Genomic DNA, 13458 nt, shown 5'->3' with positions numbered 1-13458 from the left:
CTGTTTTTACATCGCAGGTAGGTGTGTGTTGTTTTGGTGGGGTTATTTTCTTGCTGAAATAGCATTACTTAAAGTAATAATTTTCCAGTTCACTAATGATAAGCATTAAATGTGAGGGTATAAATCTAGCATATTTTTCCCCCGGCAGACTATGATCTGTTTTAAATTTTAAATTAGAGAATTATTTTTTGTCTGCTGATGAAGCTCATAATGTTTTTAAGCATTTGAAGGCATGACAAAACTTATATATTTTTAAATTAGAATAGTTGACTAGTTAATAGAGAAAATTATTATAATATTTCATGCCATTTAAAGAAATTGCTTATGAAAATTTTTGATATCTAAGTAGATACTAATTTCTGCAAAATTTAATGCTATCCATAAGTTCCTAGCTATCTGTGCTGGCATAGAAAAGACTCTACAATGAGCGGAATATGCTCTTCTGGCTAAAGCTTTTAGAATTTGTGAAACTGGTTAACTCTGGGACAGGTCCATATTTTAGGAAAAAGGCAAATGAAGATGTAGTTGTGATTGTGTTCTTCAGTGCAAATACATTTCTTTCATAAAAATTTATGCCACATTTCTATGTTTTATATCTGAAAATTATGCCTAGTAGATTTATAAAGAGTAAAGGAAAGAAAATGCTAATATTTATCAAACATTTTGTTGGTTATTTGACTTTTTAAGTACTAAATATCACAAAATTTTTTGTTTTCATTGATGTAGTTCCTGATGATGTATTTGCCCAAAATTATATATGGAAAGGATCTTACAATTACAAAAGCAAGAAGCAACCCATGACTTTGACAGTTACCAGTTTCAATGCAACTTCAGGAAGAGTAAATGCAACACTTACAAACAGCAATATGGAATTGCTGCTATCAGGTATGAGCTAAGGAAAACTAATTTCCTTTTATTTTAATTTTTATTTTTCTGTCTTACATACACTGGTTTACTGTAACTTTCTGCATGACTTAAATTTTATTATCTTATCAAATGAATTTTCATTGCATTTCAGTTCCTTTCCAAAGGTAGGGATTTTTCCAGTTCTCTCCTTCCCCTTGTAAATTTGGGTTTGGTTTTTTTTTTTTACTTTTCAAGGTTTTACTATATCTGGAATTAATAGTCAATAAGGAGTGAATGAATCATAATAACTATCATGTTTCTCTTTTAAACATTTTAAATAAACTTCAACTACTGTTCGTGAGATTTTCTTATTTCTTAATTATAAAATTTCCCCAAAGTAGCCTAATGACTAATAATAAATATGATGATATTGATATATGTTGACCTAGAAAGTCAGAGATCCTAATGAACATGGAAAGAAGCTAGAGCTGACACTTGTTAGATTTTCTAAGAAAGAAAAAAGAAGTTAGAATCCTAGAATTGTTTAGGTCTAAAAAGACTTCTAAGATAACCAAGTTAACCTAATACTGCAAATTCCACCACTGAGCCATGTCTCTGGAAGTGTCATATGTGCACATCTTTTAAATACCTCCAGGGATGGTGACTCCACCACTTCCCTGGACAGCCTGTTCCAATGCCAGATAACCCTTTCACCTTTCTGTGATGAATTTTTTCATAAGATCCAATCTAAACTTCTGCTGGCACAACTTGAAGCTATTTCCTTTCATCCAACCACTTGCTCCTTGAGAAAAGCACCAGAATGCACCTTGCTTCAATTTCTTTTCAGTAGCTGAAGAGAGGATGTAGTCTCCCTTCAATCTCCTTTTTTTCCAGACTAAAGAACCCAAATTTCCTCAGACTCTCCTCATAAGACTTGTGCTCCAGTCCCTTCTCCTGCTCCATTGCCCTTCTCTGAACATGCTCAGCACTTCCATGTCTCTCTTGTAATGAGGGGCCCAAAACTGAATGCAGGATTTAAGGTGTGGCCTCACCAGTGCCAAATATGGGGGAGCTGATCACTGCCCTGGACTGCTGACCACCTTATTTATTATACAAGCCTGGATGCCATTGGCCTTCATGGCCACCTGAGCACAATGAAGGATCTTGTTCAGTCATGAGAAGCACCCCAGGGCCTCCCAAGCCTGTAGAGTTGCCTGGGGTTGTTGTGACCCAGGTGCAGGCCCATTGATCAAAACTGTCCAGATCCTTCTGCAGAGCCTTCCTACCGTCCAGCACATCAGCATTCCTGCCCAACTTGGTTTCATCTGCAAACTGACTGAGGGTACCTTATCCAGATTGTTGATAAAGATATTAGACAGGACTGGCCACAGCACTGAACTCTGGGGAACAGCAGTTGTGACTGGCCACCAAGTGAATATAACACAAATCAACAAAAGTGTCTGAGCTCATCCAGCCTGTCAGCTTGTTACTCAGTGAAGAGTCCACCTGCCCAGCCCATGAACAGTCAGTTTCTCCAGGAGGATTCTGTTGGAAATAGTGTCAAAGGCTTTACTAAAGTTCAGTGAGATAACATCCACAGTCTTTCTTTCATCCACTGAGTCACCTTACTATAGAAGGAGCCCAGAGCAGTCAAGCGAGATCTGCCTTTCATAAGCCTATTTGACTGGGCCTGATCTCCTGGTAGCCGAGAGGGGTGATCTACAGGAAGTGAGTAGAATGATGTATTTTTATCACTAGGTTTGTCTTTCAAAATTATTTTGTAGGTGTCCTCTGAAGTATCATGCTTGGGAGTGGACTGAATGTTTTCTGACTGATAACCATGTTTCTCTTGGCTGTGTGTGATTTTTTTCTGTTGTATTAATTTCATCCATGTAGTTTCTGTGATGATATTAGGAACAACAGATGCAGCATTTTGTATTTTTAGAATTAGAAAAGTAAACCACTGTGTTTTCTCACTCAAAACACTCGTCCTCCAAATAAAAGTTTCCTTCAACTAGACACAAATGTGATTCCAAATGCCCTTTTCCACTCTATGTACAGGCATTACACATGTCATCAGGTAATTAATATTTTTTTATTTCCCTGCTCTAAAGGGAGAGATCTTGTAAGCTGAAAGGGTATCATAGGAACACGGAAGTAGGGATGGATCAAAAAATACATTTACATGGTAGGAAGCTGAATTCACCTATACTCAGTTTGTAATTTTCTCAAATGAAAAGTAGTTCCCTCTTCCTCCATAATTTACTGTTTTGCATTCCATCATTTGATGCAACTATCTTTACTTCTTTTTATTTTGACACCTGTGCTTGCTGTAATTATACATAGAATAAACACATCTTGCCAAGGCTCATTCCTCTGAGCTCAGTGCAGTGTTTACATGAACGTAAGTTTTCTCATTAGCTCAGAGATTATTTATATGTAATGATACCTCCTATAGAGCAGTGACCAATCCTTAGTGTGGAGAAGACTTTTGTTTTTTCAATTTAGGCATATACACAAGAGACAAGAATTAGGAATGTAACTAACAAAATCAATAAACATATTGTGGTATTTTATTTTCATTTTGAAATTCACAAGTAATGATATTTGGGTTCTAAATTATTATTCTTCAGGAACAAAAATGAGTCAATAATTATTTCTACAAAGTAAATATGCTGGCATACCAGTCTTCCGTTATATGGAAGAAACTGGTTTGTAACTGACCGTACTAACTCATGAAGAGCAATCCAATTGTAAAAAATATTTTCAATTCAATTTTTTTAAAAATTTATCAGCAGCTTTTGGAGTCGAATTTGTGTGTGGATGTTCCTGTTACCACGTTTTCTATGTAATGACTAAATTATATATTTGAAATTAGGGATGTGAGGTTTAAATACACTCTTCCTGATTCACAACAATATTTTCAATTTCAAATCAGATTGCTGTCAATGTTCTGCCTAGGGCTTGAAGTAACAGCTGTGTGTATGGAGTTGCCCTTCTCTCCTCTATAGCCAAAAAATCTATTTCTATTGAAATCTTATGATTATTAAAATAATTTCAAAATAGAGAGCATCTTTTTAAACAAACAATGTTGAAAATTGATACGTATTCTTCCTGCTTTTCCTCTTAAGGACAAGAGATTATGTGTTTATTCTCAAAGATGGCATTTTTCTAGTCAACACAAATGTGAATTTTTAAAACTATATTTTACAGGAGTGTATAAAAGCCAGGAAGCTCGGCTAATGCTCCACATATATCTCATTAAAGCACCCTCCCATACATCTGCAAGCAAGTTGAAAGAGGAAAAATGGGCTATGGATGGTTTTGTGAGTATATTTCTGCTACAAAAGAGGGGAATTTTTTTTTGTATGATTGAAATCATGCTGGTTTTTACATCCAAAAAATCCTCAAACATATGAAATGGAATCTGTTTAGCAAGGCTGATTCAATAAATTACATGAAAATTTTTGTGTAAAATGCATGAGACCAGTCCAAGGGAAAATATGGGAACAGTCATAGAGTGTAGGCAAAATTAAAATACATGTTAGTGCAAAAGCCTTTCTTGTAGGTCTATTTATTCCAATATATTTAGAAATTTTACAATAATTAAACATAAACCCATTTCATGATAATAGTATATTCTATTAATAAAATAAAAATTATGATCATTATATTAGGATACATGTTTTACTTTTTAATGATTTTTTAAAAATACCTTGAAAAAGATGAACTGTCACATGTATATGGAAAAGAAAATAGGTTACTCCAATTTAGCATTAGGCACCTTGGGGTTCTGGATCTGAGTTTATTCTATAAAACATAGAGGAAGAGAACACATAACTGAGAAGAGGAGAGGGAAAGGAGAGGGTTAAATAGCCCAGGTTTCTGAGATGTGGTTAAACCATGAAAAGGAAATGCCTTCCAAAAATAGAGACAAAAGAGGAATTTTTAGATTAAAAAAGAACCTAACATTATTTGGAGGTCTATCCATATCATCCATATCCAGATCATCTATCCTTACTATACCATCTGACTTTTTGAGGAATTTTTCTGTTTTCTTATGATTCACTTATCGGTTAAGCACTACAGGGACACCAATATGTTTGCACATGCCATGTGCACATTGAATTTTACACACAAATTTATATTTTTATAAAAAGTGGCACTGGTTGAACAATATTTTTTTCCAAAGGTGCAGAGTAAAAACCTTAAACAAAACTCATTAAGCAAGAAATGAACTAGTAAAAAGGCTTAACTCTCTTGGTACAAACTTAAGGCCTCACAAACATTCTCCTGAGGTAACAAAAGCAAAGAATTTACTTTCAGACTTATAAATATACAAAAATAGACAGTATATTCCCTGCATTCCATATGCTATTTACATACTGTTCCTACTTGACCTTTTTTTTCCATTGAGTCTTCAAATAGCACAAAGAGACTGCTTTAGCCCAAAGTAAAAAATTCAGCTAAAGAAGCACCCGGTCTTCAGTGAAAACATAGCTCCAGGTCACTGCTGAAGACATACTGTGTCTTGAGAAAGGGAAGCTTAAGGAAAAAGCTTGAATGAACATACCTAGAAAACACTGGATTTAAACCTAATAGCTATTCTTAGAAGCAAGTATCTGTCGAGTTGTATACAGTACACGACTTTAGACTGTACTTACTGTAATAAGAGAGATGATCATGGGATCACAAGCATGCCTGCCCTCCCACAGGCCTTTTAGTTTATACTAGCATATTTTGCCCTTGTACCAAAGATTTATTCAATATTCTTCGGATCCATGGCTATATAATTAATTGCTCTTTGGGACAGGCACTGAGAAAATCAAAATAACTTTCAATTAATTTGAGGGGGTTTTTTATTTAGTTTAAAACTAGCTATTAAAATCTCAATACTTTCAGCCTTAGGATTATATGCAATATAACTTCTTCAATCTACTTCCCAAACAAAATAGAAAACTATGAAGTATAATACTGACATTTGAACTACCAGAAACTTTAGGTCTTAGTGGTTTCAAAAAAAATACAGTTAAAGGTAGTATAAGGTGTCATATGTGACCATCAACCACCATGCCTAAGTTGTGCCTATAACGGTTCTGTCTTTTCCTTTGAACTTTATGTATACATTTCCTATAAAAACAGGGTGTTTATAATGAGGAATAACAGCTACCAGTCAAACATATTAGTATATACAATATAATAGCTCCCTATCAAACAGATACATGCAATTTGCAACAAAGTTTTCCCCATTTAATTCAAAGTATTTTTTTGTTTACAGGTTTCTGCTGAACCTGATGGAGCAACATATGTTTTTCAAGGTTTCATCCAGGGTAAAGATTATGGACAATTTGGGCTTCAAAGAATAGGTATTCAAAAAATTCTAATTCTTTGCTAGTTCATTGTTCCATATTCAGTTTTCTTATATCCAGTAGTATGAGGGTGTCTACAGGACTTTAAAGAATTGACATTTCATAGACTAATATCTTTAAACTGTCATTTAAGTAGTACAACTTACAAATAAGTTATAAGGAGTTATAGTTGACTTGCAACCTACTGCTTAGTATCCATATTCATTTGTAATATTTTCAGCAAATTTTATATCCAATTATGTGTAAAATGCATTTAGTTTCATATCTTAACAGCTATCTAGAAAACACATGTTGTAGAATGCTTTGATAAACTGATTTAATTCTTATGGTGCTGAAACACCATTTAACCTAAACATTTGTTAGAAGAGGGAAACTGCAAAATATTTGCAGGTAAATACTTATATTGCTTTTAAGAAGAAAGAAGTCTTACTTGATAAGTGTTCATTTCATAAAAATTAACTTCTTGTTTCTATACTAATGGAGCTTCTGTAACAGAACTCAGGTGAAAACATTCTCTTGTGCTATTTAAGAAAATGATTTAATTTTCTTTTCTAATGTTGTTTTAAGAACTGTGATATTTCTCCTTACATAAGAATTTGAATTCAGTTTATTCTGAATTTTAAATTATGAAATACTGTTGGGAATGCCTTAGAAGAGGACTTCCTTTTTACTAATATAATGGCTGTTTAGATAAAGTTCTTACCTTCAGGTAAAATTCCTATATGTGGATGAAAAATTATGTTCTTTCAGACACAAAGTATTGTTTCTTGTTTTTTTTTTTTCAGTAAAATCAGGAAATACTTTAATTCTTGAATGTGTTGGAAAGAAGAAATCTAAAATAAAATTTTTCTCTAAGAGACAGTTCTAAGTCACATTAAAATATACTGATCTTTTTTTTATTGTGATTTCATATGCAAATTACTTTGCCAGAATTTTTAGAAACTTCTTTATCAAGAAATGTTTTCTTTAAATAAATACAATGTTACTTCCTTTTATATATTTATTTACATATTTTTAAAGTTATTTTCTTTATATATTTTAAAGTCATCTAAGAAAAATTAAATGCAAGACTTCCTTGGCAAATTGTTTTGATATACTATTACAAAAAATACATTTCTTCATTTGATTTTTGGATTATAAGTTTGAGATTCTTTTCTGTAATATATTGAAGGTCATTTTTATGGAAGAATAACTTGAAGGAAAGGGAATGATTAAGAGTAAAATTCTATACATTCTTTTAGCTTGTCTTGCAGCTAATATAATCAATAATATCACTATAAAGAGTTTCACAATCTTTGAACAGATTTTGTTTAGCATGCTTACCATTTCATTATTTCATGCACACAAACTCAAAATGTGCTTCTCTGAAATAAAAATTTTTGTCTGTTATTCTCACACAATTTTCCTCACATGATTGATTGTTTGAGGTCTCAAACATGGATGGGTTTTGGGGCCTTTTTGTGTTTTGTTAATTTTATTTTTTTTTAATTTCTGTGTATTGTCTCATATGGTCAAGAAATTCAGAAAATATTATGACCTAAGCAATTCATAAACAATCCAGTTAAAATCTTGAAAATTAGCTTTGAAGATGCTTTAGAGGGTCACAGAATCAACTAGTTTGGAAAAGACCTTGGAGACTATGAAGTCCAACCCTCTGACCTGCCAGCACCTTATTGACTAAGCACGACACTGAGTGCCACAACCCATCTCTCTTTAAACACCTGGTCAGTGACTCCACCACTTTGGAGCTGCCCAAGGTGATTCCACCTTGGCCATCCCATTCAATGCCCAAAGACTTTTTCTGTAAAGAATTTGTTTTTTGTCTGGGTCATTGTTACAACCTTTCTTCACATTTAAAAGAGGAATAGCTTGTCTATATATATAATGTATTCTTCAGCCATGAAGGAGGATATATTTCTATTTTTTATCAATATTTGGCTTATACTATTCAAAATTGTTGCTATCTCTTTCACTCTGTGTATCAACAGCAGCACCTAAGGAAGCAATGAGTTTTCAATTTGTCTTTACACGTGGTTGACCTTTTCCTTGGTAGTATGTTTGGGTTTTATATATGTAGTATTTATTAATTACTGAAATATACAAATAAAACCAGTAATATAATCTATCTAACATATGCATTATTATAAATTTGACTTTTTGTATCACAGTAATGTATTTTCCTCACATACAAAAGTTGAATCCCATGCAGAATTATGCTGTAAGATATTTACTGTACCAGAGTACGTGCACTGCTCTGGCAACATGTGACATCCATGTATTGATCAGAATATGGTATATACTCAATTTCCAGGTGGCCTCAGCATACATACAGCTGTATGTATGCAGTAGAGCATATGATGATAACCTAGTAACAAGGTGTTATTGAATTCCAAAGATTATGCAGTAGTATGTGCTGCTGATAACAGACATGTATACAATATTGCTTGTCTTTTCTTCTTTTTTTTTTTTTTTTTTTTTTTTTTTAGGTCTTAACATGTCTGAGGGTTCAAATTCTTCTAATCAACCACATGGTACAAATAGTAGTTCAGTGGCCATTGCTATCCTTGTGCCTTTCTTTGCCCTTATATTTGCTGGTTTTGGCTTTTATCTTTATAAACAAAGGTGAGTACAAATTATACATGCAGAATTCCTTTATTCCTCTAAGTGTTGGTGATTTTTTTTGTCTTCAGTTTTTGCTAGTATAAATAAAGTTTTCTGTGAAACAACAAAAGGCTTTGCAAAATATGGATGCAGACAGTTCTTCCTACATCTCTTAATATCTGGTGTAATAACTAAGAGACGAGTTTATTATATGGTGATGTACTTTCATTTCTACCTATATAAAATCTTATAAATTTATCTCTTTGTGATAAAACAGATGCTGTAAATTATTGGCATATGCTGAATAATATAATTGGGGCTTTTTTTGTCTATGATTCTGTCACATGAAGAAAAGAATAAATTGCCTTTATTCCTTTCTTCATATGACAGAATCGAGTCATATCCTGAGTAATTTATCTTAATGCCTGACCAGTTTATTTGCATGCAAGTATATATGCAAACATTATGTCATTAAGAGATTTCATTGTGAAGCTTTCTGCATCTGAAATCATTGGTTCATATGCAATTATGTTAAATAGCCACCAGCTTTTTCAGTTCCATCAGTCTAAATTCATCAGTTTTTTTATGTTACTGAGATCAGTGTTAATTATTGGGATGCAGTATGCTTCTCCTGCAGCTTTAAAGCATTTGATGGCTAAAGAAACCTTAATTCCTTTAATGCCAAGACAATTCATTGCATAATAACTGCTAAAATGGTGATTTACATCTGATAGTCTGACAATACTACTAGTAATATATGTTAAAGGATAACATTAGTTTAAACCATTTTTAATTAGCACTACTTGTTTTCAACTGCTCCAGCATATGAAAAATTGCCTATGTCATTTTTTATGTATTTGCTATTAACTGTATGCTGTAAGCACTTGTCTTGGCTTTTTATACTGCTGACTTACAATATAGTCTGCATTTTGTATAGCAATATAGATCAAGCACTTTTAAGGGTGTTTTGAGCTATTTAGTGAAAAAGAGGGCATTTCATCTATATACTTATTCTTGGTAAAATTGCTGAGTCTCCAAAGGGAAAGGAAAGCTCATCTGAGGAATTATTGTGTTTTTAGAAGATTTTGTTGTACTCTTTATAATCTGGTTATCTAAGTAGAATGGATAACAATTTGGATAATGGATAATGGATACAATAACAATGGATAGCATCTTCTAAGGTTGTTAAACTAAGTTTCTGAGTGAATGCCATTTCCAAGGAATCATAAAGCCCTTAAACTTCAATAAAGATAGTATTAATTCTTAACATAAATACTGTAAAAAAATCAAGATGTCATATTTATCTTCTGTAATTGTAATTGGGAGCTAAACTCTGTTCTGATTCTTAAACCATATTAAGGAAAACTGCAGTTTCAAATGTTCTGTCTTTCTTCTACAGGACTGCTCCTAAAACACAGTACACAGGATGCTCTGTACATGAAAATAATAATGGACAAGCTGCTTTTGAAAACCCCATGTATGACACAAATGCAAAGTCAGTGGAAGGGAAAGCAGTACGATTTGACCCCAACTTGAACACTGTTTGCACAATGGTATAATGTGGTAATGATTTGTCTTCAAAGTCTGGGAATTGATACACAACACAGTGCACACACAGTTCACTGCTAGAAAAAAAAAAAAAAAGGAAATGAAAAAAAAATTAAAGCACACTTTTCAGGATCTATTGGGTCACCTTTTCCTGAGGATGATAGGCAAGTCTGGGTTGTAGTTATTTTGTTTTGATTTTGTTTTTCATAAACTGGATCAGAATTCTTCTTTGTGTATGCCACGGAGAGTTTTAAAAAATTTTGCTGCACTCCATGAGTGCTACTCACACTTTATTTGCTTTTTTAAAAAAGGAGGTTATTCTAAAACATAAAACATATTTGCATATATTGGAGGAGCATCCACTATCAGTATTCTGTGCTTTATAAAAATTATAATAGAGGGAGTGGGTTTTAAAAAAAAAGATATAGGTAGAAAATAAGAGCTATACTTACAGGAGACAATAGGTCACTGATTTCTCTTTAACAGTCATATGCTACATCTTTCTCATGAGTTTGTATGTATTTTCCTTTTTCAGCCCATTAAGTATTTTATTTTTCTCAGAACAGTCAAATTTCTGAGTCCTTTTATTTTTTTCAGAACAGTTGAATTTCTGAGTCCAGGATGTAGTATTTAGAAATCAGCAAGTATAACTTACTCTTTTCATATCACAGAAAAAAAATTAAATTTTTGTGTCCTTATAAAATGAATTTCCTTTCCTGCTTTACATCTTGCTTCATTTTCATGTTCCAGGTCAATCTTATTTTCTCTGTTTCTATTAACAATATCCACAAATTGTAATGTTTTTATGTTTCTGTCGTCAATCATATATTCTAGACAAATTTTACAATGAAGAATCTAATATGAATTGAGTTTTATATGTGACTATCTTCCTTTATTGTTGAAGAATGTTCAGGAATGACCATCTTACATTTGTTTCAAAAGCTAAAACATTATTTAATATTTCCTATTAAAAAAGTGCAGTTTACAGTAATATTGATAATGAAATCCCTATATCAAAAATAGGAGTCCATTTTTCATTCCATGTTACTTAAAACTAGGCCATATCCTACCTGTTAGTTTCTTCAGCATTTTGGCAAAATGTATGCATAAAGCATGATGTGTTCCCTTTGAAACTGATGGATTCTAAGGGACTTCAATGAACTTTGGATCCTATCTACAAGGCAACAGGAAGTTAGAATTTGGAAATACTGTGTTTTCAAATCTATTTTACCTATATATTCCATACTCTATGGAAGCAAATCCTTACAGTTCATTTAAAATTGAATATATTACCATAGTGCAATGAAAAAAATAAATCAATATATATATATATACATATATATATATAAAGCCATGGTTTTATTAGGGACAATCCATTCATTTTAGGGACAATTCAGATTCCGCAGCCCTCAAATAAGAGTTTTAGACATTCCAGAACCACTTTTAAGGAAATGCAGTTTTTAATTTTAAAGTTATTTCATATCAGAATTAGTCAGCAGGAATTCAGTAATTTATTTTGTGTAGGTCATTGTCTTCCATTCTTAGCATGACTCCCAAATGCTGTGTGTTAGCCAGTGTGAATTATCTGTTATTGTCCCTTACAGACATTAATAATTCTGTGAAAATAACCTTTTTATTACCGTAATAGAGAGTGCCTACCAAAAATCATTGTACCCAGGATTGCTGCTTGGATTTCTATAATGTTTGATGAATTTCTTATAAATCATTTTGCAACACTTTGTTTTGAATATTCATACAACTCTGTCAAACTGTATTCTACTAAAAGGATGCTGTTTTATATTTTATACCATCGGTTGTTATTTATTCTTGTTTATTCAAATGACTGCAATAACTATTATTCATTCATTAATGTTAAGGTTAATACATTTGAGATCGTTTAAAATGTTTCTTCTGCAACTGGCTACTCCTCTTATATTAATGCATACACTTTTGTAAAGAAGTATATTTTTATGAAAAAGGATTTGTAAAAGTATGATGTAAATTTTCAGTGCAATGTAAACAAAATAAAACCGGACAATTGCTTTTTTTAACCATGTCTCTTCTTTGGAAGATGAGCTTTAAACTTATTTAAGTTGGGAAGATGAGAAAATAATCAAATTAAGAATTCAAATGTGATATTCTTGTGGGTCTTAAAATCATGTTAATTTTTCTGAATCTTTCTGCAAATTTCAGGTGCAGTTGTGAGATTCAGATTACTTTCAAAAATAATTGATGAGCACAATGTTTAAAGCTATTTATTTTCTAAAATTAATTTTGGGTTTTACTTGAAGAAGCAGTTTTACAGAAAAATAGGCCAGGCCTATCATTGTCAACCCAGGTGAAAGCACAGGAAAAAAAATAAAAAAGTAATGTAGAAAACTTTACCATTTCTCAAGACTGTAGACAGCCTTTCCATATTATTTTGCGACCTTTTCTCAGAAATATGCAGGACAGTACCAGGGTATACAATATTTTCTGGCATTAAAAACCAGCAGTGATTCTTTTAGTGAATTTGAACTGGAAGGAGGGATGTTAATTAATATAATATTGGAAACGTCTTTTAATGACCCCTTTCACTTATAAGCATGGAAAGCGGATGGCGAATCTTGATCTGAAATGCTAGTTGTAGAATGGGGACATGGGGCAGTAGTCTAAAATTAATTTGGGAATTTGATGCTCTATATAAATAAAAAATGTCAATTCAGGTTTATGATGAAATTTCTGAAAATTGTCTTGTTAAATACATTAGAGAATCATGGATTCAGGTAAAAAGCTTGAGGATTATGTTTTTGAGGGGGAGGAGGTGGTGTTCTAGAGCAAATTGGTTCACTCTGCAAAACAAAAAAAATCCTGTTTCACAGTAGCCAAATGAGAATATGAAGTTAAGCTCTTTGATTTTTGTTTATGCATTATATGTTTCAACATATGAAAGTAAATAAACTTATATCAAATTAATTCCACATTTATGTTAATTAGCTTAGCTAATATACGCAGTTTGCACTTTTCAAGGGTTATACTGACTTCATTGTTATAGAAAATGCCCTATGCATAATAGAATGAATTTGGGGTTTGGTCGGTTTGTTTGCTTTTGTTT

The 13458-nt window shown here is 32.4% G+C and overlaps 1 protein-coding gene across 4 annotated transcripts in view; it reads left to right on the top strand.

Moving 5' to 3' along the window:
• The window catches only part of CSMD3 (CUB and Sushi multiple domains 3), a 589442-nt gene extending 576288 nt beyond the window's left edge, over positions 1 to 13154 (top strand). For 2 of the 4 annotated variants that reach the window (XM_064395032.1, XM_064395025.1), the window contains 5 exons: positions 727 to 885; positions 4060 to 4172; positions 6125 to 6212; positions 8702 to 8837; positions 10216 to 13154. In XM_064395032.1, coding sequence (XP_064251102.1) covers positions 727 to 885; positions 4060 to 4172; positions 6125 to 6212; positions 8702 to 8837; positions 10216 to 10375 — 656 coding nt within the window. In that variant the 3' untranslated portion in view covers positions 10376 to 13154. The remainder of the gene's footprint in view (positions 1 to 726; positions 886 to 4059; positions 4173 to 6124; positions 6213 to 8701; positions 8838 to 10215) is intronic. The other 2 variants (XM_064395049.1, XM_064395041.1) reach the window with 1 other exon arrangement.
• Positions 13155 to 13458: the final 304 nt, after the last annotated feature.

This window comes from Passer domesticus, chromosome 1 (assembly GCF_036417665.1).
Source record: "Passer domesticus isolate bPasDom1 chromosome 1, bPasDom1.hap1, whole genome shotgun sequence".
Lineage (NCBI taxonomy): Eukaryota > Metazoa > Chordata > Aves > Passeriformes > Passeridae > Passer > Passer domesticus.
Note: the sequence above shows the minus strand (reverse complement) of the source record. Positions and strands in the feature narration are given on the sequence as shown.